Here is a 24,798-nt window from a genome sequence, read left to right on the forward strand (position 1 = left end):
AACGTCCGGTTCACGCAGACTTTAAGGGAGCATTATCAGTGGCGCACGATATGCCAGGGTTCCTACGCGGTTTGGAAAAGTATGGAAAAAAATATTTGCATTTCCAGACTTTTGCCCCCATTTAGTTTTTTATAATAGAAAATGAAGAATTGAATGAAAATAAGTTTATCATACAAGACGTGTTTTCATGGCAGCTGTTTAGTGATTGTCAGACACGACTGAATGAAATGTTTTGCGTTTTGGGTTTCTTCTCTCAATATTCTTAACACCGTATGACAGCCTTGAGGACCTTTGCAAAAATAGAAAATATACAGACGTTAATGTGTGCACGAGAAACCATTAAACTTAGCATATAGGACGATGCACACTGAGACACCTGTTGTGCCGCCACAGAGTATGCATTAAAGAGACCTAAGGCCTTGAAATATGACACACTGCCCTAACCAAAGACATCATTTGAACACTTTGTTTAATTATTTCAATAGCAGTCTTTTTTTTTTATATAGACCCTTGAAGTTGGCAAACGGGACAATGCACACAGCTGTATTCTGCCATCAGCTCATTTCATGTCATGGTTTCTCTGCATGGTTTCTATGTCATGGATGTGCTAAACTGGACAGTAGGACTTGATATTAGAGGGCCTACCGTTAGGAAAGCCACATTTTGAGCAAGTAGATCTCTGTTAATTAAGGAAATGTTATATAAAAGTAGATACTGTAATGCGTAAGCATGCAAAAAATTCCCATGCACATGTGAATAGTTTCTCAAGGGCACAAAAATGTTTCTTGTGTGCATGCAAAAGTCACTTAGAGAAAATCAATGTAAAAAACCCTGAAAAAATAAAACCTTTTACGGATGGCTGTAATATATACCAAATATAAAGCTGAAAATAATACTCTATGAACCATTTCTGTTAAATATGGTCCAAAAATCTACTGAGAGGTTTGTAAATTTGATTCTGGAAAAGTATGGAATATTGAAACGGAACCCTGTGCGGTGATGATGTTAGTGTCATTGTTTCAATATAAAGTTTTTGTTGCCTATCCAGTTAAATCCACAAGATGCGCTGCTGCTGCATTTTTCATTCAAGATATTAGAGAAATATAGAAGCTCAATGCGGAGATGATCTTTATTAGGTTAAAACCGAAACGAGCCATTCACACAGAACACATTTTTGCGACTGAGCACCATGACTGCTGCTCTCGCATCTCACGCAAAACATGAATTGCTTTGGCTGTTTGTTTTATGCTATGCATAAATACATGATGCTGTTCTGTTTATGATTGTTTATGCAATTTACAAAAGCATATTTGATTCATAAATATTAGTTTAGATGTTATGCAAATTTTTTAATAGACAGTTGTTATTTCATAGCATTGAATAAACCGTTTAATGCGCTGCATTATTTTGCTCATTGCACCCTCCTGTGGCCTCGGGGGACAAGCCAAGAGTTTCCTTAAGACTTAAATCTGCATAAAATATAAGAATTTATTTTGTGTTTGACTGTTAAAACTAAAATTAGTTGTTGTATGACTCAATAAATTGGGTAATTTTAAAATACAGTGGTTAAATTTAAATCTTTTTTTCTACTGCTGTTTAAAAAAAATAAAAAATGCAATAATTATGGCTGTCGAATGATATGAAGCATTATATGGTAATACATTTCTAGCTATATGGCCCAGCCCTAATTGCAAGGCACATGTGAAGTATGAATGAAGTGTAACGTGTGATTGACCTGTGCGTGGCGTGAGTTTAGGGAGTGAACTGAATATGTTCGTGGTGTCTTGTGCAGGGGACTTCCTGGTGCTGCACTTGTGTGATCTGATTCGCATGGCGTTCATGGCTGCCACGGACCACAGTAACCAGCTGCGCATGGCTGGTCTGCAGGCTCTCGAGGACATCATTAAGAAGTTCGCCGCTGTGCCGGAGCCAGAGTTCCCTGGTCATGTGATACTGGAGCAGTACCAGGCCAATGTCAGTTCCTCAGTCTGTGCCTCGTGCTGGAAATACAGTGTTGGGTGTAATTAGTTACTGTGATTTAATTACTTTTCCTTTGAAAAAATGAAGTAAGGGATTACTCTTATTTTTTTCTGTAATTTAATTACAGTTACTTGTATTATTGAACTGAGTATAGACAATAGAGCATTTATATACAATAGTAGATTTAACATCAAACTGTCTAACCTTAAAATGCATGCTTTTTATGTACTCTTCTCACTTTAAATACTTCAGTGTTCAATTCTCACTATTAACTAGGTTATTAGCTTGAATATTACTGAGATATTGGCTGTTTATTAGTACTTAAAAACACATATTAACGTCTTATTCTGAAGACCTTATTCTAAATCCTTAAACTTAACAACTACTTTACCAAGTATTAATAAGCAGTAATTAGGAGTATATTGAGGCAAAAGTCATGGTTAATAGTTAGTTAATAGTGAGAATTGGACTCTAATCTAAAGTGTGAGCAGAATAATTGATGGTTACTTGACAGAATTAAAAGAACTGTTTATGTCTATCCTCGTATCATTAACTTGTCGAGGTTGATATAGGATTTAGAAATTAATAAGTAATTAAATACTTTTTGGAGAGTCATTTGTACAATAATCTCATTACACTGTTGCAGATGTAATTAGTAACTAGTAATGAATTATTTGTTTAGAGTATCTTACCCAACACTGATTGGCTGATTCCGTTCACTCATATGTGTTAATGCACTGGAAGACACTCTTTTGTTAGAAACCCCATTAAGAGACAAACACACTTTGAACGAACATGTCCGTTAAGTAGTATTTTCTGCTCAAATACAGCACATTTGAAAGATTTTTCTGATGAATGATTTCCCCTTGCTAGCACATGCTCATTTATTTTAGTTCAGTTCCAGCCAAATGTTCAAGTTCAAAATGAACTGAGCTGCAGAGATTATCAAACATCAAACCTGTGTCCTTTTGATATTTTGTTTTGGTATTGTTTCATTAGTATACACATTTTGAAGTTGCAATGAAATGGAAGTAGTTATGTTCTTCCAGGTGGAACAGATTATTGATAAAGAAGTAATGTAGGGTGTAGCATGAGCTTTCAGGGTTTGAATGATTGGAGTAGTCCTGCATACGTCACAAGAGAGAAGTTGTCTTCACTGGTGTTTTTTTTATTTTTTGGATGAGGCATTATGAGGTCAAAACATGGAAACCTATGCATGTACAGGAAGGTCTACAGTATAACATGCTTTCAGAAAATAGATGGGGTGTATTTTCATTCCATGCTGATTGCTGACATTCATTTTATTTTCTTAAACCACAGGTTGGCGCTGCACTCCGACCAGCCTTTTCCCCAGACACACCCTCAGACATCACTGCCAAAGCCTGCCAGGTGAACCTTCAACCCATCTAAACCACAACTTAGACTTGATCCAGCTCGGCAACATTCAACCCAACATTGTTAGAAAAAAAGGGTGTAAAGTTGTGACTGGGGCGGTAACCCTAAGGTTCTTACCTTTTTTCCCCTAAATAGTACATATTAATACCTTAAAGGTACATATTAATACCTAATATTTCAGGGCTCCAGACTGCGAGCATTTTTTCTGCTGGTGCAACAAATGTTTTTGAGCGGTTGCACTGGCGCAACCACCGTGTTGTTCAAGTCGTAAGCGCTGCCATTTCTGTTGCATATGAGAAACATCAGAAGGCAAATGAAACCAAAGCGTAACGAAAGCTGGTTTGATAGCGATCAGCGCAGCGGTCAGAACAGCTTTACTCTGGAATCAGCGTTGATCTCATGACACTGTTACTGTAGAGCGCTGCGAGATCCAGTGAGAAGCGTTTGCATTCGCCGCAGAAACATCTCAAGTGAGAAGTAGGGCTGCAACAAACGATTATTTTGATAATCAATTAATCTAACGATTATTAGAACAATTAATCGACTAATCATCGATTATTTCACTGATTAATCAGTAAACTTTGATTATTCAGCTTTTGCAATTAGTCAAAATATTAAGTTATAAATATTCTAACAAAGGTCACTTCAGCTTTAGAAAGTATATTATGTAATTACAATTATTATACAATTAATTGGTAACTCTTAACAATAAGGGTTGTTAGTTAACATTAGTTAATATGAACTAAGAATGAACAATACTTCTACAGCATTTATTAATCTAATGTTAATTTCAGCATTTACTAATGCATTTATAAAAATCACAAGTTGTGTTTTTTAAAATTGGTAAATGCACTGTGACCTACCATAAACCAACAATGAACGACTGTGTTTATTAACCAACATTAACAAAGATTAATACAGAAATGTAATGTATTATTCATTACATTAATTCATGTTAATTAATACATTAACTAATGTTAACAAATGATACCTTATTGTAAACTGTTACCAATTCATTATTCAAACAGATGTATTAGGCACAAAATGAGATGATCGACAGACAGAGACACTCTGTCTACATGGAACAGTAACTGAATGACTCGTTCTGCCTAACATCTCCTTTTGTAAGTTATATAGATAAGAAACAAAATAAAGGTCCGTGATAAGACGCTTTGGATAAACTATTTTATTCACAACATGTCTTAAAATGCCTTCTATTGTTATGATATCCAAAACAGTCCTGAGTTAGATCAAGCTTTGATGAATCACTTTAATGAATTTATTTTTTTTCCCACTAATAAAAATATTTAATAATTAGCTAGCTCCACACTGGAGAGCTGTTTTATAACAGAAAATCAAGTAGTAATTCTAACTGAAAGGGACACTGGCTCTGGTTTTTCATGTTTAATTCTATAAAGCTGCTTGAATTAAGGCTATCTATTGCATAAAGCACTATAGAAATAAACATGATGTGAAAAGACTTTACTGGAGTACTGAACTGCAGAGCTCAAGCAAACACGATAATGTCGACTAATCGTTGCAGCCCTAGTGTGAAGCATTCAAATTCTGCACACAATTCTCTGAAATAAACACCAAACAGCGGGTAGAAAACCAGAAGTAATAACGCTGTCTATAACCATAGTGTTGTGGCAGAAATAGTCTATCGTTATTACATTATTCCTTTCAGGGTTTGTACAAACTTTTGAGAGAGAAATTCAAGCACTTTTTAATGACTTTCAAGCATTTCACACAACTATTTCCAGCTAGAGTTCTAAAAATGATCCTAATTAAATGTTATTTTAATGGGATGACCAAAATATTGTTTGTGGTAATCCAACGCTACTTACATCGTCATCACATCTTGTGTGCCACTGATAAGGCTGCCTGACACACATCTCAAATTTGCAGCGTTTTTGCATTTGAATGTGGATTTTATTTTAAATTCGACGAATATTCAAAGTTGTTTTTGTGTTTTTGACAGCCCTAATCCTGTCCAGTTGTTCTCCCCTTCAGTGTTTTGCAAAAAAGTATGTGTTTGCGAATGTTGCTGGTATCCACATATCTCGCAAAAGCAACCCATTGCGTCTGTCCACTGACATCAACTGATTCATCCAGTTGAAGTGAAAATGATTCACCAGCCCTAAATTTATCCACCAGTTGCTCAACTGTATCAGTCCCCATCTTGTCAATTCTACGCGAAACAGTGGTACAGTTTTGATCTTGTCTGCTGCTGTTTTATCCAGCATGGTCTCAGCGAGCACAGCTGCAGCAGGAATTATCAGTTCCTCAGCCAGGCTAAATGGCTTTTTAGCTTTCGCCAAAAGTAAAGACACAGCATACGGTGGCCTTTTTCATGTTCTCTTGGCATGATGTATATTCATGCAATTTTCCTCTGAAAAACTCCAGTGAGTTCCCGACCTGATGTGGGTGTTTAGTCCGAAGATGCCGTTGAAGATGAGATGGCTGTTAGCTAACAGCGCACTGCATAAAAAGCACAGTGCTGAGGGAGGGTTGTGTGAAGTAGTTGTAAATCCCATCCCTAGGTATTCATCACAAAACTAGCGGTATTTTTGAGGCTCTGGTTTTTTAGCATGTTCTTCTTCTGTCGGAGGACCTTGTCCTCTCTTAAGAAGCCACCTGTCCATTTTATTGCAACCTCTCCTAACCTACATTATTTAGTGTGCAGACACTGCTCCTGATTCTGGATCCAGTTCTCAATAAATAAATCTAATTTATGACTTTATTTTTAATGCATCTTTGTGTAGTAATTTTATATAAAAATACAAAAACCTATTTTCATCATTTTTTCCTAAATGTCAGTTTCCACTTTCTCTCAGTACCCCCGCACACCCCTATTTGAGAACCACTGATTTAGCAGACACTCTTATCCAAAGCGACTTACAAATGAGGAGAATGGAAGCAATCAGAATCAACAAAAGAGCAATGATATGCAAGTGCTATAACAAGTCTCAGTTCGCTCAGCACAGTACAAGGTGTTTTTTTTAACTATATAATAAGAAAACTGATTATAATAATTATAATTCGTTACATTTTATGTAGCGCTTTTCTGGGTACTTAAAGCACGTTACAGAGATGAGGGGAATCTCCTCATCCACCACCAGTGTGCAGCGTCCACCTGGATGATGCGAAGACAGCCATAGTGTGCCAGATCACCAACCACACAAAAGCCAATCAGTAGATATGGGGATGATTTAGGAGGCTGTGATGGTCAGAGGCCAATGGGTGAATCTGGCCAGGACAACACCCCTACTCTTTAAGAGAAGTACCATGGGATTTTTAATGACCACAGAGAGTCAGGACCTCTGTTTCCAGCAGCAACCTAGTTTTCCCAGGAGGTCTCCCATCCAGGTACTGACCAGGCTCAACCCTGCTTAGCTTCAGTGAGCAACCGGTCTTTGGCTGCAGGGTAATATGGCTGCTATCGCAGATAGAATAGAATAGAAAAAATAGAGCAAGCTAGTGTTAGAGGCCTTTTTTAAAATCTTTTGTTAATTGTATAATAAAAAGGAAACAAATAGAATACAAAAATAGAGAAGCTAGTGTTAGTTTTGTTTTTATTTTTATTTTAGAAATGTTTGTAAATGAATAAAGTTCAAGTCTAAAAGGGGCAAAAAATAATTTATTTCTTTAGAATAGAATTAGAATAGAGAATGCTAGAGTTAGAGGGTCAAATAAAGATGGAAGAGATGTGTTTTTAGTCGATTCTTGAAGATGGCTAGGGACTCAGCTGCTGGGATTGAGTTGGGCAGGTCACCAGGAGGGAACAGTTAATGTAAAAGTCTGTGACATTAATGCCTTGAATTTAATGCGAGCAGCTATTGGTAGCCAGTGCAAATTGATGAATAGTGGTGTGACATGCTATCTTTTTGACTCATTAAAGAATAATCTTGCTGCTGCGTTCTGGATTAATTGTACAGGTTTGATAGAACTGGCTGGAAGACCTGCCAAGAGAGCATTTCAATAGTCCAGCCTGGACAGAACAAGAGCCTGAACAAGGAGTTATTATATACAGCTTATATACACCAGTTCTGTTTTATTTTTTTATTAATCTATATTCTGAAGGCTTTTAGAGCGGGGTTTGTTCATATGGCATTTTATTCCTAAAACATGATGGAAATATCCCTCTGGAAAAGCCTTTTAACATGTCAACAAAGTGAGACCAGAATTTTGAACCTGACTTTATCCAGTGATCACATTTGTACTGGACATTCATTCAAATGAGTGTATATTAAATTAGAGATTGCTTCAATTACATAATTAAACATTACATTTCAGAAAACTTGTGATACAAAACATTGTCTTGATGTGATGTGCTGTGATTAACTGGTCAAAGTATGGTGATATCCCTTAGTTTAAAATCACCTGTAGTTTCTTGCTTTGAATTTGACTTCATTTTAAAGGATACCTCTTCTTCAGTGTTTGACAGTGGTTCCTCTCATATATCGCTGTACAGGTGTGCAGTGCATGGATAGGCAGCGGTGTTGTCAGTGACCTCAATGACCTGCGGCGCGTGCACACCCTCTTGGTCTCCTCTCTGGACAAAGTCCAGGCTGGCAAGGGCCAGTCCAGCCAGCTGTACAGTGAGAGCGCCACTACTATGGAGAAACTGGCTGTGCTGAAAGCATGGGCCGAGGTGAGTTAAATATTTACAGCTGTGCCCCTTTAGCACCTACATTTAAAAGGCCACTATTATTGTTCTTTGTAAAATAAATCAACATCCTCCCAGCATTACTTACTAGGGCTGTAAATTGGATGGTTTGGCAGGGTTGCCAGGTTTTCACAACAAAACCTGCCCAATTGCTTCCCAAAACTAGCTCAATCGCTTTTCGAGGGGGGTCCACCAGTAAAAATCATGTTTTGGGGGATATAATTCCTGTTTTTTTGGAGGGGTTTCCCCGATAAAATTTGCATTCCAGGGGATAAATATCACGTTATTGGGGTTGCTTCAACCCGCTGCGGACATAAACAACAACATGCTGCAACAGTGTCAGTAATCTTGTGACATGACAACAGCCAAAGCTTTTCAGGCTTCTTTGCTTAAATGTGCAATGTGTAAAATAGTGTCAGCTCTCATTAGGGAACAACAAAAACTAGGTACTCCAGTTGTAGGGAAAATACATTAATGTAGAAAAATAAATATAAAAAAATAAAAGCAGCGAGCACTACTTTTTCTTTGACGTTTCTCTTTGACAGGTTCATTGTTGGTCTGCTTTCACTTTAAGAACGAATGCACAGATCCGATATACTGATACACATGCGTTTTCTTTCTCAACTGTTTACGTTTATACATAGGCCTAATCGAATGTGTTTACTAGGATATTCGCCATTATGTAATTTTGTCTGTATTTGTTCATCCAAGCACAAAAAAAGTGGAAGAGCGGTATTCACTCAATTCAGTGTCAGTCAGTACATGTGAGAGTAACTGGAGATACTCATTTAAAAAAGTAACTCCAGATATTTCCTTCAAAATTAATTAAAGTAATGTTACTTTACTAGTTACTTAAAGTAATCTGATTATGCAACTCGCGTTACTTGTAATGCATTACCCCCAGCACTGCTTATTATGTGAGTTTGATGGAGAATGCATGCTTTGGTGGTAATGCATAGATGGACATTGTGTGAAAATCTGGACAAGGCAAAAATAAGGTGCCTATTTATACTACAGGTATCAATATTTTATGCATGACATTGACACATCGTATCGATCCATATCGATGGATCATTACGCCCCTATTACTTACCGTCTCTGGTTTCAGGTGTTCGTCGTGGCCATGAACATAAAGAAGGAGTCTCAGTGCATGCCGGCGTGTCCTCCTCAGGGAGAGGATGAGGATGTGGGAGATGGAGATGTTCTTCCTCCGGACAGCCTGATGACGTTAGTTCAGCCGGAGCTGCCGTCTCTCAGCCGTCTGTGGCTGGCTGTGTTGAGCGACTATGCACTGCTCACTCTGCCTGCAGAGTTCTCCAGTCAGCTGCCAGCTGAAGGTAAAGTCAAACCCCTCGAGTCCTTACTAACTCTTAATATGTCTTGCCTTAAATTTGATCAAATCTAATGACATAAAAAGTCTTAAATATCTTAAATGTTACAACAAAAATCTTTATTTTATAACTGAATAAATGTGAGCACTGCGTGTTTCAAAGGTCAAAATGCTGCACTGTTTCTGGTTCTTCAGGCTCACGGTTTCAGAGCAGTTCACAATCAGTGAATACTGCACATTTATGCCAAGAGATTGCTTATGATCAGTGTTTATTTTATGGTGTTTCTATTGTAAGATGTTAAAGATGGTTGTAAGAATACATTTTATCTCCTTCATCTTTTTGAATGAGCAGCTGAAGTAGTAACATAGACATTTAAAAAAAAAAAAATGTGTATATAGATTGTATTAGTATCTGCACAATAATCTGTTTATTGCCTTTCTTTAAACACATTAAACACCTCCGGTTGACCTCTAATTCATTTGTCTTGAAATTTACATAAAACATTTTTAGTACCTATGAATGTATAGAGAATGGGAATCTGACATCAGCAAAGCACGGCATTCTGTAATAATGGAGGTAGATGTTAAAATTGATATTATACAGTTAAAAACATTAGAATTGGTAGTTATGAACTGCCATATCTGCTCTCATGACCAGTGTGGAAACGGATCTAAAATGAAGCGCAATTTTCTGCTTTTCAGCTTGAATCAACACAATGATGAAAGTATAGCTCTATGAAAATAAACAACATTTATATTTGTTATTTATTACAGATTCATAATTTCCGATCCACTTGAACTTGTAAGTGCTTACACTATGAATAATGTATGAAAACGTGTGTGATTATAACTCTTTACGATCACTCTCCGTGTTCATAGGGATTCATTGTTTAGCAACTCTTTGTAAGAAATCATGAATTTATTCCATTTAAGTCCAGTAAAACTTATTTGGTGTAGCGCTTTCACAATATAATTAATTTTAGAGCTGCATTACGGAGGGTCGTACTGTTGTTTATCCGTAATGCTTTAAAAATTAAGAAATTAAGGCAATATGATATGCGTTTTAAATGTCAGTGGTTCTCAATTCCAGTCCTCACGTAACGTTACCCCCGCTCTGCATATTTTGTCTGTGTTTAACCTGATTCAGTTAACCAGCTCGTTAGAGGAGAGCTCCGTGCATGAACTGTGTTCCGATTGACATGCTCCCTACACAGTGTTCACTGCTCCCTAATCCCTGAGCAGGGAAATCCAGTGTTCCACTTCAGAACATTCATTCATGGATTTACACTACGCCACGGCCTGCAGCGTCTTCACACACAGACCAAACTTACTAGACAAGTGTTAAGTGTGACGTAATATACCCCTGTAAATAAATACAATTTAAATTCACATCTCGCACATCTCGGAAGGCGGCCGTATGATTTCTGTGTATCAGAATCAGAATGAGCTTTATTGCTAGGTATGTTTACACATACGAGGAATTTGTTTTCGTGACAGAATAAATGGACTAATATTTGAAGCCATTGTGGTCATTGGAGTGCTCGGTCAAGCTTCTAAGCAAATGCAAGTGTTTTTTCCTCTGGTGATTTGTATTTGTTGTCACTGTACGCTACTTAGTGTCTCCTAAAACATGGTGTTGACTACCCAGAATGCAATGCGCAGTGACGTAGATTCCCATTCTCTGTTGAATAAAACATATTTTGAGTATTTTAAACTTTTTTTCAGATATGAAATCATGATCACAAAAATAGTTTTATTTCAATGTTTTATTTTACATGAATCACCAGCAGGATCTGGTGGTCCTGGTTTCGTATACTAATAATTACATAGATTGACGCATCAAAATAAATATTAAGTGACAAAAGAGCGTGGTGCAAATGGCTTTAAACAAGTATTAAAGGGCTAGTCACCCAAAAATGAAAACGGTCATTAATATCATCATGTCCCTCAATGTCATTTCAATTCCATGAGACCACAAATTAAGATATGTTTGATGCAATCCGAGAGCTCTCTGACCCTCCATAGACCGCAAGGATCCTAACACGATCGAGGCACAGAAACATAGCAAGGAGATCGCTAAAATAATCCATGGGACATCAGCGGTTCAACCGTAATTTTACGAAGCTACGAGAATACTTTTTGTGTGCTAAGAAAACAAAAATAATGACTTTATTCAACAATTCGTCTCCTGCGTGTCACCCTGGCGCCATTTTGGAGAGTATCACATACGTAAACAACGTATGCAAGGTATGTACGCGGATACAGTTTACGTTGTTTACGCTTTGATCTGAACGTAAACAACATATCCACATACATACCTTGCATACGAGCGCTTGGAGTTCATCAAAAATATCTTAATTTGTGTTCCGAAGATGAACGAAGGTCTTACGGGTTTGGAACGGCATGAGATGACAGAATTTTCATTGTGGGGTGAACTAACACTTTAAGTCCTGATTGAATATGTGCCCCAGCCTGTTTAATTAGAAAAAGAATCTGAGATGTATGACTGTGTGTTTGTTCTGTATGGACATATGATATTAATGTGTTAGTATTTAGTAATTAATTGTGCAGATCTTTAAAAAAAAGTTGATTTCCAGGACCAATTGAATTTATTGTTGTACTTGCTCAGTGGAAACCAGTAACAGCAGTTAATCTTAATGTTGTGTTGATCAGGGGGGGCTTTCTACACTCCTGAGACCATAGACACAGCGCGGCTTCATTACCGAAGCTCCTGGGCGTCTGTCCTGCACGCGGAGGCCCTGTGGCTCAGCAGCACAGGCTTCGGTTCGGCTGAAGACTCTGCGGAGGGCAAGAGTGCTCCCCTCACAGGACCTGTAGTGACTTCTGCTCCAGCCAAAAACACTGATGACCTGGTGAAGGACAAATTGCACCTTCTTTTGGGTAAATTGTCTATGTGACTCATTTGGACTTCTGAACAGGTCCTCTTCAAGTATGTAAAGGCTCTGATGTCTCTGGCGTTGTTTCAGGCATCAGCATTGAGTTCCTGTGTTTCCCTCGGGCCGAGGAGCCCATCAAGGATGTGATGTCGTGTCTGTTTGCTCTCTGCACACTGCTGGACTCTCCTAGCGCTCGGACGCACATCGCAGAGGACCAGGTCAGAGCAGCTTCTCCACATCTTTATCATTCCTTTTACTTCAGGCAGTAGAGAAGCATTCTAAACGCAGAACTAGTGGTGCGCAATATTGACAAAAAAATTATATCTCAATATTTTCTGGGATTTTATTGATAACGATAATCAGACGATATTTTGTTGTGTATTATTATGCTGGTATCTTAAGGACTGTCATGGACTGCTGACTCCTGAAGTTTTTAATATTCTTCATATTCTGTGTGGTGGTCAGTTCACACTGATTTAAATGTATCTTTTCCAAAAAAGTATAAATTGATTTTTACATTTTATGGGCATTTTTTACCTTATATAAAGCCATTTTTCTAAAAGAGTGCGTTATGTTTTGTGTAAAATTCTTACATTTAATCAGTGAATTAGAATAAGACATTTGGGCTGTTACCAAGCAAATGAGATCAGTATCAACAAAATCATCTTTGTGATGCAGAGGCAACACAGAAGCTGCATCTGAAGTGGCATTTAGATGCGTTTACTCACTGTTTAATGCAGGACATGAATGTATTTAACCTGCAGTTACAAATGCAGAAATAATGGTTTGGTATTTTAAACATAAAACGTTGAATACCGATATTTACAGTAAAAATGAAAAGATACTTTGAATGTGAAATGAAAACTGCCAGTAGCTGGCAGCAAGTCACTGTTAATAAGTGAGTCATTGCGATTGAACCGAATCATTTAAACGGTTGATTAATTTCATGTTCAGGAACAAAACAGCGTCATGTTGCTCAGAGACGCAAAACAGTGCTGTGTTTGGAATTATTTATGTTGTCGTAATAGAGCAAAAATAGGCAATACGGTGTCTAAAATGTAATTCTCTTAATTAACTTCCTATTTATTGAACTGTTGTAAAAAAATCAATATCACATTTATAATCATGCTGGTTTTTGGAGGAAAAAAATTGCACTATGCATGTTGATTAACTATATGAAATTATATAAATATGTACATTTTCTGCCCCCATATCTTAAAAGTTGTGATAATTCTAAATGCATTTTAAATGAATCATGCAGCGAAAAACGCATTCGCACACCTACCTAGTCTTCAACCTACTAGACTTCATCACGTAATGTATGCGTGCGCTCTGTAGGTGTGTTTTGTTTGTTTTTTGCGATATACTCTATAATATCAAACTGCACATCATTAAAACAACAATCACGATATTACCGCAGACAATATATATTGCACACCCTACGCAGTTAAAGGCTGTAATTGATGGTTTGTTTGTGTGGCAGTTGCTGGCCGTGGATCTGCTCAACGTGCTTCACCGGCTGTTGTTAACACGCGACCCTCCCAGTGTGCAGCTGCAGGTGACCACAGTCGTGCAGAAAACCATCCGCGCTGCCCAAGAGCATCTGGAGCACATCAGGAGCAGCAAGAGTGAGTAGACAGTCAGTTATGTGTGTCCCTGCAGCACAAAAGTAGCACAGGTATATTTGTAGCAATAGACAACAATACATTGTATGGATCAAAATTATAGAAAACAGTTGTTTGAAATTGTAATAAATTATTTCTCTATATTACAGTTTTTACCGTATTTGTGATCAAATAAATGTTGCATTAGTGAGCAATAATAGACTTGTTTCAAAAACATTACAATCTTATTCCAAACCTTTGACTTTTTTTTTGGCTGTGTGTATATATTTGTGGTGTGTGTGTGTGTGTGTATATATATATTATACCGGTAAATCATAATTGCAAACTTCCACAAATAATGCTGTGGTTGAATTTGCATACATTGATAATTGATCATTCGGACACATGTTCTACAGACTGTCAGCAATATTTAGTGGTGGTGTATGACTGCCTGTGCTTTTCATTAGCTTCACTCTGTGTGTGTGTGTGTTTTGTGGCAGCTGTAGAGGACTGTGGAGATGAGGAGTGTGTGTCAGTGCTCGGGGAAGGAGGGGAAACCGGGGAGCTACTTCCAGGAAAATCTCTGGTGTTTGCTGCGATGGAGCTGCTGGTTTTCATCTTGGTGCGTCATGTGCCTCACCTGAAAGTAAAGGACACTGATAGCGTCAGACGAGCACCTCAGCACCTGTCTGACGACAGCAACCGGATGGTGGCAGCCACAGTCACGGTCCTCGCCGAGCTGCCTTCACTCTGTTCTCCTGCAGGTACACACACCTGCTTCACACCGCCGCTACACACTTAGCCCGACACTTTCATTCAGTTTAAATCAGATCGCCTTCTGCAGCTTTTATGAAGCAATGACACATTCATAAACATCAGAAGTCAGTACCTGAGATGAGTCGTAAAGTTATGTCTGCTGTATCAATGCAATTAGTTTTTGTTTAAATAAACATAAAACAAGTACTACAGTCATTTACAAATAATGTACAATTTCAATAATATAGAATTTATTAATCAAGATTTATTTCTGCCTTTCATTAACCCTGTAAACTTGACATTAAATAATAGATTTTTAATATTTTTTAAATGGAACAGGGTATTACCATTTAGACTAAATAACCAAAAAGGTTTGCTTATGTGTTATGTTTTGTATTATATTTGATCCATCAAGCTTTTATGGCTCATATAGTCTGATATAGTGAGAATACGGAGGGAAACAGCTAATTTTATGCAATGTAATGTAATGCTGATTGAGAGATGAAGAAATAAGTTTGACCATGTGGATTGTATAGAGACCCTAGAATTTCATGTATCAAATATGATACATTTACATTTAGATTTAGTCATTTAGCAGACACTTTTATCCAAAGCGACTTACAAATGAGGACAATAGAAGCAATCAAAATCAGCCACAGAGCAATGATATGCAAGTGCTATAACAAGTCTCAGTTAGCCTAACACAGAACACAGCAAGGTTTGTTTTATTATATAATAAATAAAAAGAAAACAGATAGAATAGAGCAAGCTAGTGTTAGAGGCCTTTTTTTGCTTTTTGTTAATTGTATAATAAATAAAAAAATATGACGCTGCTAAAAAACATTATTTTGTGTATTTGGTGTAATGCAATGTGTTTATGCGGTTTAAGGTTCAAAAAACTCATTTTCCTCATACCGTACATTATTGTTACTACTCTATGCCCCGCCTTTCTGAAACGCGGCAATTTTTACAAAGCTCATCGTTCTGAGAAGTGAGGCGTGCTCTGATTGGCCAGCTATCCAGTGCGTTGCGATTGGCCGAATACATCAAGCGTGAGACGGAAATGTTACGCCCCTCACCTGATCGGAGAAACGACAAACAAGCACTACTCTACACAGCTCAGAACTCACGTTTGAATCGTCAGTAGCAGAAACATACTTACAGGCTGTGAGTCAGAAGGGTCAGGCTGTCCTTGCAAAGCTGGAATTGCCCCACTTTATAGAAACAGACTTTGTACAGTCAGCATTGTAGGTGACTCTCTCAAGTTCAGGAAACAGTCCTCTGTAAAATGTGCTGCACACACTCTAATATTTGGGTTGAACTGTTCTGGAACAGTGTTGTAAATACAACTTAACCACTGATTTCTACTTGTGTCCTCTTTTGGAAGCCCAAACAAAGTACTTTCTCTTTCACAACGAAACGCATCTCTCCAGGACATGGCGCCGGATAATAGTTCCGCCTTCTTTCATTGTGTATATGTTAGGGAGTTGCTTTACAAATGTTCCCACACAGTTACGTAGACGTGAGGTGTGTTTGAATGAGCCATTTTAGGAGGGCGTGGTCGAGTCTTAACTTTTATAAAAAAAATCTCTTTTTTTTTTGTTGAGACTTTAGTTTTTACAACGTCAGGGATCTTATCTATGCCCAAACAGCTTGTAACACTCCAAAGAGAAAGGAAAACTTGAAATCGCATCTCATGACCCCTTTAAAAGCCTGTGAAAGTGATTTTTTGCCTCTTTGGGATGAACTATAAAGCGACGTTCACTTGCAGAACGTAAGCTTCTAGAGGGCACATAAGTCTGAAGTAATGAATTTAGGTGAAGGGGTGCAGAGCCAGAGGTGGTTTTGTAGGCAAACATTAATGCCTTGAATTTTATGTGAGCAGCTATTAGAGAGTTGAGTTAGAGCTATTAGATTTAATATTTAAACTGCTATTATTTGCTATTAGCTATGATCAGCTGTTAGAGTTTTACAGCTATTAAGTCTGATACAGCAGACTTTATAGGGTTAAATGAATCAGTTTAACTAAATGAAGTTTTTATTACTTGCTGTAGGAAGCATGACCATTCTGCCCACGGTGCTCTTCCTGATCACTGGTGTGCTGAGAGAGACGGCGGTGAAGACGTCTGATAACTCGGTCCCTGTGCCCGTGTCTGCGGCTCTGCAGGCCATCAAAACCATCCTCAGCTCTCCGCTGGCACCCAAGAGCCAGACGCAGTGGAGGGCTCTGGTCAGGAGCAGTCTGGCCACCGTCCTCGAGCACTCACAGCCAGGTGAGACCGACGCATGTGTCTGTGTTTAGCAGCAGTGACCCGGCGGTTTCTGACACTCTCTGTCCTGTAGATGCGTGCGGGGCCGGAGTGGATGAAGTCAGTTTGCTGACGGCCGTCACATTGTTTCTGCTGTCGGCCAGCAGTGATCTGGTCGGCATCTCCGTCCTGCAGAAAGGCTGCATTGAGCACTTCAGACATGGACTCAACTCTGCTGATCCCTGGGTGAGTAGATGTGCTATCATGGTGTCTGTTCTCCTGATCTAATCAGTTTAATACAGTGTCCGGTTTAGTGCGGCACTTTGCAATTATAGAGTGCTTTTGCATTGATTAGTAGCAAATTAGTGCTGTCAATCGACTAAAAAAAAACAAATTAATTGCACTTTTTTTTTATTATTAATCACGATTAATCCCACCTAACAATAAAGTTTTTAAATATATTTTATTTTACAATAATTTCACATTTAATCTTCAAATTAATGTAGAATTAACATAGAGTATATTTGTTTATTGGCTTTTTTCTATGACTGAAGTCGAGTATCATTGATGCCAATGCTACTGATGTCTCTAGGAAATAATTTTTTCCTATTATTTAAATTATTTTTATTTTCCATAATTTTTTATGATTTATTTTTCTATTTTTGTGCATTTTGGAATATTGCATTTATAAAAATAAAAAAAACCTTGATGGAAACGGCAAGATGTGCATGCATTTTAAAAATGCACATAAAAACTTATGCACACATTTGAGTAGGATAAACTTTTTATCCGATAAGAAAAAATTTGCATAAACGACGATGGAAACACATTAACTGAATAAATTCCTCCATGCACATTGAAAAAGTCATGGGAGTTTGTGCTATGAGACGAGATAACTTGACTAGCAGCGGACCGATCTCGTTCACAGCATCTATATGTTATGGTCATTCTGAAATGCCTGAGCAAAGTTTGTCGAAGGGCTGGCTCGATACCACTTTTTCAGAACCTATCCGATACCAAAAATTCTGAGGATCGGTCAATACCGATATCCATCCGATACCAGCGCATAGGGGTGGGCAATATGGAAAAAATATATCACGATTTTTTTTTAGAAATATCACGATTCACGATTTTATCACGATTCTTTGTCATGTTGTTTTTTTTTTTACTATGTTGGTTTTACAAGTTGTCTGAGCATTACAGCCAAACTAGAAAGACAAAGCCTTTCAAGGTAACAAAAAACAAACAAAAAAAGACATGGCAGATATTTAGGCCAAAGTAAAAATCTTTGTCATTATTTTATCTTTCTTATTAAAAATTAAGAACAAAGATGCACATTACAAATACACATAATATACAAATAAAACAAACAGTGCTTTATTTTCAGGTACAATAAGTGTATTTAGCAGAGAATTCAATGAAATTGAATGAACAAATATAAAAATAAAACACTAGATAGACTGATTCCTAAAGCAACTGTATTAAAGTTTTTCAGTCAAGAATAGTGAGTGATTTTTCTCTTTGTGTTTTGTTGTTTTGTTAACGTTAAATGAATAGTTCCCCCACAAATAAATATTCTGTCATCTGTCTGTCAATTCTGTCATAATGTTTTATATTTATACCATCATTTACTCAAAAGTTGTTTTAAACCTGAATGAGTTTCTTTCTTCTGCTGAACATAAATGCTATTTTGAAGAAGGTGGAAAACCAATCAGTTGCTGGTCCTCAGTGACTTCCATAGGATTTTTTCCTGCTATCAAAGTCAATGTGGACCAGCAACTGTTTGGTTACCCACATTCTTCAAAATATCTTCTTTTCTGTTCAGCACATGAAAGAAATTAATACAGGTTTGGGACAACGTGAGTGAGAAAATAATGACAAATTAAATTTTAGGCTGAACTATCCCTTTAATTACAGTCGGCTGCATGTTTACTGTCCTGTCCCTTTAAGACCTGCACGCATCTAATATACAGTTTTTCTCTCAACTTTACTTTCATTTTATACATAACCAACTGAGTCTGTATGTAAACCTTGTGTGTTTTGACAGTATTAGCTCAAAAGATAAATTAGTTGAGTAATCAGGCGCTGTTAGACAGGCTTTTTAATTCGCGCGCTTCGGGTGTACGGGCTCAGAAAAAGTGCACGTCAGACCAAGCGCGTGAATGAAAAGTTTAACCGGCAAGGCTTTAAAACACAAATAATGTACTTTTGTGATTGCGAATAAGTGCAGTGTCCCGTGAGAGTAAATCTACCGCTGAGTTAACACTGAATGTATGTGGTGTTGTACAGTATATAGAGATGGCGGCGCCAGAACTGTATTTGACATAATGTGCGCTGTAGCACGATACTACGATATTTCTTAAAAAGCAGATCGTGGAGACATTTTTATCGTCCACGATCTACAATCGTCATATCGCACACCCCTACCAGCGCAATTGTTTATTTAATCGGTGTAGAATTTCTATACCTCAATGTGTGTTGAACTGATCATCACTCTTTTGTGTGTTACACACAATCTACTAAATATAGACAACTTTCTTATAATAAAAAAAAAATAAGAAATGGAAAAAAATATATATAATCATATTATATGACAAAAATACTATTATAAACAAGGTTAGTGGATAATTTAGTAGCAAAAGTTACTCTAGAAAAATCACGAGTGCACAATAATTTTATAAAATCTAAACTTTTAGTGAAAAAGAAAAACATTATTAAAGGGTTACTTCACCCCAAAATCAAAATTTTGTCATTAATCACTTACTCCCATGTCGTTCCAAACCCGTAAAAGCTTTGTTTGTCTTCGGAACACAATTTAAGATATTTTGGATGAAAACCGGGAGGTTTGTGACTGTCCCATTGACTGCCAAGTAATTAACACTGTCGAGGTCCATAAAAGTATGAAACACATCGTCAGGATAGTCCATATGCCATCAGGGGTTCAATCTGAACTTTATGAAGTGACGAGAACACTTTTTGTACACAAAGAAAATAAAAATAACGACATTTAGTCAGCAATTCGTCAAAAAAAACTATTTGATCTTTTAATATTGCTGTTTTAACTATATTAAGGCACTTTTAAGTGTTTTTACAATGTTTTGTTACACTGTATGATTGAAATATTGCCGCGAGTGCTTAATATGGATGGTAAATGGCCAAAACTGACATTTTGTTCATATACCTTTGTTTATTCTTTTGAGAGGTGATCTAAATATTTGCGGCTGGGAAACAGATGGAAAATTTACAGGCTTGTGCTGCAGTTCTATGGATGTTTTGCCCTCCAAGTCGTCGAGCCGGTCACGTGACTGAAAGCTATGAATTGAAGAGCACGTGCTACGAGCACAGTATTAACGGCTGACAGGTCAGGAAAACGTACTCGGTTACTAACGTAACCTCGGTTCCCTGAGATACGGGAACGAGTACTGTGTCGCTAGACGCTATAGGGAAAAACTCCTTTTTCTCCGAGGACTGAACACTTTTTCAATCACGCAGTGTGACTGCACGGCCATTGGTTCGTGCAGTAAATAAAAACGAACCAATGGCTCGTCAGCGGCGCTGCACGAGCCTATGGTGGCAAAGCCCGCCAGAAAAGGCGGGGCCATCTGGCTATATAAGCGGGCGCTTCGCCATAGGAAATCAGATCAATTCTTCTTCAGCGACGACGATCATCCCTTCACTGACACTCGGGACTGAAGAAGCTCGCCGTAGAAACGCCTCGCTGTGGATAGAAGTTGCCTTTTCCTCTGCGCCCTCTCGCTGTTCTGCCTGCTCTTCGAGCTGCTCCAGCAACCTGTGCAGATGCCAGCCTCGTCCCCTGCGGCCATCAATGGCCAAAATGAAATTTCTTTGAAAGAGCAAATTTCAAGCGACGTTGATGCAAATGTCGCACTGCGAGTGTGGCTCGCGCAGGGAATTATGCACGATGCAGAAGGGCGGTGAGCGTGCGTTCACTGAGACAGAATGCTCACTCGAGTATGAGTCTCGCTCTTCTCACACCTCTTCCATTTCTCCTCTCAGCTGAATGGCATGGCACGGTACGCAGTACTCGTTCCCGTATCTCAGGGAACCGAGGTTACGTTAGTAACAGAGTACGTTCCCTATCGATACTTCACTCGTACTGCATCGCTAGACGCTATGGGGAACAAATACAATCCCGCCATGCCATGAAGAGAAACGACCAACATAAACTGGCCTTGAGCAATAAGGCTCAGAGGGACCAATTATGAGCAGGAAGAATCCTGCAGGAGGCATGAGGACCGAGCTGCTAGAGGTCAGTCCAGCCTAGATATCGTTTCAACGGTCATAAGTACAGCCTCAGCACCAGGAATGGGGCCAAGAGCGTTCTTGAAGAATCAGGCAATGCCTGAAGGGACCGCTTAAGATAGGTGTGTGCCCTTTAAGCAGAGAGAACCCGAGCCTGTAAGGCCGGGACATCCAAGTTATAGAACCTGGCAAATGTGGATGACGAGGCCCAGCCGGCCGCTGCACAAATGTCTGCCATGGACACACCACGCCCAGGAAGAGGCCACGCCTCTAGCGGAATGGGCTCTCACTCCAATGGGGCTCTGGAGGCCCAGGGAGGAGTATGCTAGTGCAATAGCTTCAAATAACCATCGAGCTATCCTGTGCTTTGTGACCGGAGACCCTTTGGTACAGTCGCCAAAGCAGACAAAGAGTTGTTCCGATTGCCTAAAGGGCGTGGAAAGCTCGATGCAAGTTCTCAATACCCTGACCGGGCAGAGAAGGTTGAGCTCCCGGTCCTCCTCAGAAGGGGGGAGCGCAGAGAGTGTAATAATCTGGGCCCTAAATGGAGTGTAGAGCACCTTCGGGACATAGCCATGTCTTGGCTTTAGGACGACCTTAGAGTCGTTAGGCCCAAACTCAAGACAGGCAGGGTTTACAGAGAGAGACTGCAAGTCACCTACTTGCTTCACCAATGGTAGCGCCAGCAGCAGAGCGGTCTATAGGACAATATCACTGATTTGTCACATGTTGTCGGCTCCTCGCCGTGGGCTTGACACCAGACGGAGAAAACCGACCACTTAAGGGCGTAGAGGCGTCTTGTGGACGGGGCTCTAGCCTGTTCAATGGTATTTAGGACATTCTTGGGGAGATCTATTGATTCCCATTGAGTGCCCATAGATGCAGGTCCCACAGCTCGGGCTGGGGGTGCCAGATCGTTCTGTTCGCCTGAGAGAGGAGGTCTCGTCTCAGGGGAATGGGCCACGGAGCTGCTATAAGCAGCTGAGATAGCTCTGAGATCCAATGATGGTTCTTCCAGAGTGGGGCCACTGGAAGCACTTTGTGCTTGTGTTCCCTGATTTGCCTGATTACTTGAGGGAAAAGCATACAGAAGGTTGGGCCATTCGTGGGCCAACGTGTCCTCGCTCTTCGCTCGTGAGAGTTGTCTTTGGAGGTGAAGAGGTCGACCTCTGCCCTGCCAGATTTCTTGAACCGACTAGCACGTGGTGTCCCTTCAGGACTGGCAGGAAGAACTGAAGAGCTTGACATACTGCCATTTCGAGGCAGTTGATGTGTAGCTGTCCTTCCGCGTTCGTCCAGGACCCGAAGCTCGGTTTGCCTTCGCACAGAGCCCCCCCAACCTGTGTTGGAGGCATCCGTCGTAACAACCTTCCTTCTGTAAACCAAACCCATTGTCACGCCCTGTTCGAACCACCGTAGGTCCTTCCAGGGGGCCAGGGCTGACACGCAGGCCTGGTCCACCCTGATGCGCATGCGTCCATGACGCCACGCATGAGGCGGAATTAGAGTTTTCAGCCCGTACTGAAGGGGTCTCATCCTGAGAAGGCCCAACTGAAGAACTGGCGATGCGGAGGCCATGAGGCCCCGCTTACAATGAGGCTCTTCTGACCGGGAATATGAGCGAGTACAAAGCATCGTGCTATGCTCTCCGACGCGCAGTAAGAGCCGCTAAACACAGATACAGAGAGAGAATTGAGTCTCATTTCCAGCTCAATGACTCTCGACGGATGTGGCAGGGACTGAGGACCATCTGTGCCTTTGGAAACAAATCCTCCGCGGAGGTGAGAGCAGATCCGTTGCTGGCTGACGAGTTAAACACCTTCTTCGGCCGCTTCGATTGCAACGGCGGCAGCGCGTCTCTGCTGTCCAGCGCGTCAGGAAGCAGCAGGCAGAGCAGCGATGATCCTGTAATCACTGTGTCGGAGGATGAGGTTCGGAGGGCGCTAAAGAAAGTGAACGTCAGGAAAGCAGCCGGGCCTGATGGGATAACCAGCCGTGTTCTGAGGTCCTGCGCCGATCAGCTCGCTGGTTTGTTCACTTCCATCTTTAATGAGTCCCTCACACACTTGGACAGCAACAATGGGAATTATGTAAGGCTGCTATTCATTGACTATAGCTCAGCTTTCAACACTATAGTCCCCATCAAGCTGGCTTCTAAACTCACAGACCTCGGCCTAAACTCACTCTGTGACTGGATTCAAGACTTCCTCACCGGCAGACCTCAAGTGGTGAAAGTTGGCCAGTTCACGTCAATCTCCATCACTCTGAACGTAGGAGCCCCACAGGGCTGTGTCCTGAGTCCCCTGCTTTACTCTCTCTACTCATGACTGCGTGTCCTCTCATAGCTCCACATCTATTGTCAAATTCGCTGATGATACTGTGGTTCTGGGCCTCATCTCCAACAACGATGAGACCGCATACTTGGATGAGGTAGAGAGACTCACATCATGGTGCCAGGACAACTGTCTCTCGCTGAATGTGAGCAAAGCTAAAGGACTTGGCCATGGACTTTAGGAAGAGACAGCAGCAGCCCTACACTCCTCTTATGATCAGTGGGACCCCTGTGGAGAGGGTGAGTAGCTTCAAGTACCTCGGTGTAAACATCTCCGAGAACCTGACTTGGACTACACACATCCAAACACAGGTTAAGAAAGCCAGGCAAAGACTGTACCATCTGCGACAGCTGAGGAAATTCAGGGTCTCACCAGCAATCCTGAAAACTTTCTATTCAGGGACCATAGAAAGTGTATTGACTCAGTGCATCTCAGTGTGGTATGGAAACAGCTCAAATCAGGACTGCAAAGCACTACAGAGAGTTGTGCGCTTAGCTGAGCGCATCTCAGGGTCTGCTCTCCCCTCTCTGCAGGACATCTACCTCAAACGCTGCAAAAATAGAGCTGTCAAAATATTCAAGGACTCAAATCACCCTGGTAACCGTCTATTCACTTTGCTTCCATCTGGTAAGCGCTTCCGTAGCCTGATGGCAAAAACTGAGAGACTTAGGAGGAGCTTCTTCCCCCAGGCCATCAGGCTCCTAAACTCTAACTCCGTGTCATAACATCACATGACTCCATGTAAATATCACCATATCAATAAGCTATTCATAATTATTCATAATTTTTTTCTACGTCATATTGCTGCTATTTAAATACCCTGTACAACTTTTTGCACATTCCTCTTATTACTTTTTAAGTCAACAACATACTGACTTGCACATTCATATTTATATTTTTTATCTTTTATTTTATTTTATTCTCTTATTTTTTTCTACTTTTCTTTTTCTTAATATCTGTATACTTTATAATTGCACTGTCCTTGGAGCGGACCTGATCTACATTTCACTGCTGGTTATACCCTGTATAATTGTGTATGTGACAAATAAAAATCTTGAATCTTCCTCTGAAACGATTTGAGTGGGTAGAAGGCTCCAATTCTGAAGAAAGTCGCGAGCTGCCGTATGGCCAGAACGCGATGTGGCGCGACTTTCGCCTTCATGTGGGCTGAGTCTAAAACTGTCCCCAGGGTGGAAGTTCGTTTGGCTGGGGGACAGGGAGCTCTTGGCCAAATTGATCCTGAGTCCCAGGCCCTCCAAGTGACTGAGGAGGAGGGACCTGTGGCCTATCAGCTCTGCCTTCGACTGTGCTAGAATGAGCCA

General features: G+C 39.9%; 1 protein-coding gene across 1 annotated transcript in view; it reads left to right on the top strand.

Moving 5' to 3' along the window:
- The window catches only part of LOC306882852 (HEAT repeat-containing protein 5B-like), a 104,952-nt gene that overhangs the window by 74,586 nt on the left and 5,568 nt on the right, over nt 1-24,798 (top strand). Inside the window, exons 25-34 of the mRNA XM_079437815.1 lie at nt 1,793-1,974; nt 3,301-3,369; nt 7,850-8,029; nt 9,153-9,381; nt 12,048-12,275; nt 12,362-12,489; nt 13,755-13,899; nt 14,376-14,639; nt 16,686-16,904; nt 16,975-17,126. Coding sequence (XP_079293941.1) covers nt 1,793-1,974; nt 3,301-3,369; nt 7,850-8,029; nt 9,153-9,381; nt 12,048-12,275; nt 12,362-12,489; nt 13,755-13,899; nt 14,376-14,639; nt 16,686-16,904; nt 16,975-17,126 — 1,796 coding nt within the window. The remainder of the gene's footprint in view (nt 1-1,792; nt 1,975-3,300; nt 3,370-7,849; nt 8,030-9,152; nt 9,382-12,047; nt 12,276-12,361; nt 12,490-13,754; nt 13,900-14,375; nt 14,640-16,685; nt 16,905-16,974; nt 17,127-24,798) is intronic.

Source organism: Barbus barbus (genome assembly GCF_936440315.1).
Source record: "Barbus barbus genome assembly, chromosome: 16".
Taxonomy (NCBI): Eukaryota; Metazoa; Chordata; class Actinopteri; order Cypriniformes; family Cyprinidae; genus Barbus; species Barbus barbus.